This window comes from Papaver somniferum, chromosome 1 (genome assembly GCF_003573695.1).
Source record: "Papaver somniferum cultivar HN1 chromosome 1, ASM357369v1, whole genome shotgun sequence".
Classification (NCBI taxonomy): domain Eukaryota; kingdom Viridiplantae; phylum Streptophyta; class Magnoliopsida; order Ranunculales; family Papaveraceae; genus Papaver; species Papaver somniferum.
Window position 1 is genome coordinate 199,140,531 of NC_039358.1, and position 991 is coordinate 199,141,521.

The following is a 991-nucleotide window of genomic DNA, read 5'->3' on the forward strand; positions in this document are numbered from 1 at the left end:
CGGCAGCATCCAGAAGAAGTAAAAGAATTGCCGAATGAAGAAGAGGTGAAATTCATGAGTAATTAGAGGAGGGAGAAAGAATAAATCAAATATATGATGTTCCTAATGGACTAAGTCGTACACAAGAGAATAATAATGATATTGATTACGATAGAGTGTGTATTCATACTGCACATACGAACTCTACCGAAGATAAAACACAGAGAACTGGAGATGCAGGAAGGATTGAAGGAAATGAAGAAAATATGACACTTGAAGAACTCAGACAAAGAGAAGATGAAGAGCATGCGAATTTGATACGACAGAATGCAGATTTAAGAGAAGAGAATCTCAGATTGCACGAACAAAGATCAAGAAGCGCTACGCGATCAAGATCAAGAACTAGCAGAAGTTCATCAAGAAAAAGTCGATCAAATCGAAGAGATGTCAGGCGAGAGCAAACATTAGATAATATTGATGAGAATTTGCAAGAAGACGATAATCTACAAGATCAACGAGACGAGAGACGCACAGTAAATGATCGATACGAGCAGCCACATGAGCATCATCGCAGACAAGAAGATCAAAGGAACAATAGATTTCAAGATGCAATCGAAAGTCATCGTACTCGCTACGAGTCAGATAATGATGGAGAACATGATCCAGAACAAGGGATAATTCTATTACATGGTAGACAAATTTTGAGGGATCAATATGCACGCGAACAAGCGGAAGAGAGAAACAATAATGTTCGCGAACGTGCGTGATTTGAACGAGAAAGACGTAGAAGAATAAGAGAAGAAACTGAAGAAAAAGAGATTGAAGAGGCTATACGTCAGAATAATCATGAGAATAGATTAAGACAAGCCATATTAAAAAGACCTATGCAACAAGATTTATACCAAACAATGAGCGAAGAAATTCTCAGAGAAATGGTTGAATTGAGAGAAATGATGACTACGCGAAAAAATGGTGGAAGGAGGCAATTAGAGGAAGAAGTAGAGGAAGCTGG

The 991-nt window shown here is 38.1% G+C and overlaps 1 protein-coding gene across 1 annotated transcript; it reads left to right on the forward strand.

Moving 5' to 3' along the window:
* Window positions 1-245: 245 nt before the first annotated feature.
* LOC113357614 (pre-mRNA-splicing factor cwc25-like) lies at window positions 246-746 on the forward strand. Its single transcript, XM_026601060.1, has one exon. It carries the CDS (start codon window positions 246-248, stop codon window positions 744-746), a length of 501 nt encoding a protein of 166 aa, XP_026456845.1.
* The last annotated feature ends 245 nt before the right edge of the window (window positions 747-991 follow it).

Excerpts from the sequence above, each read along its gene's own strand:
- LOC113357614 (XM_026601060.1), top strand. The coding sequence starts at position 246 with ATGACACTTGAAGAACTCAGACAAAGAGAAGATGAAGAGCATGCGAAT.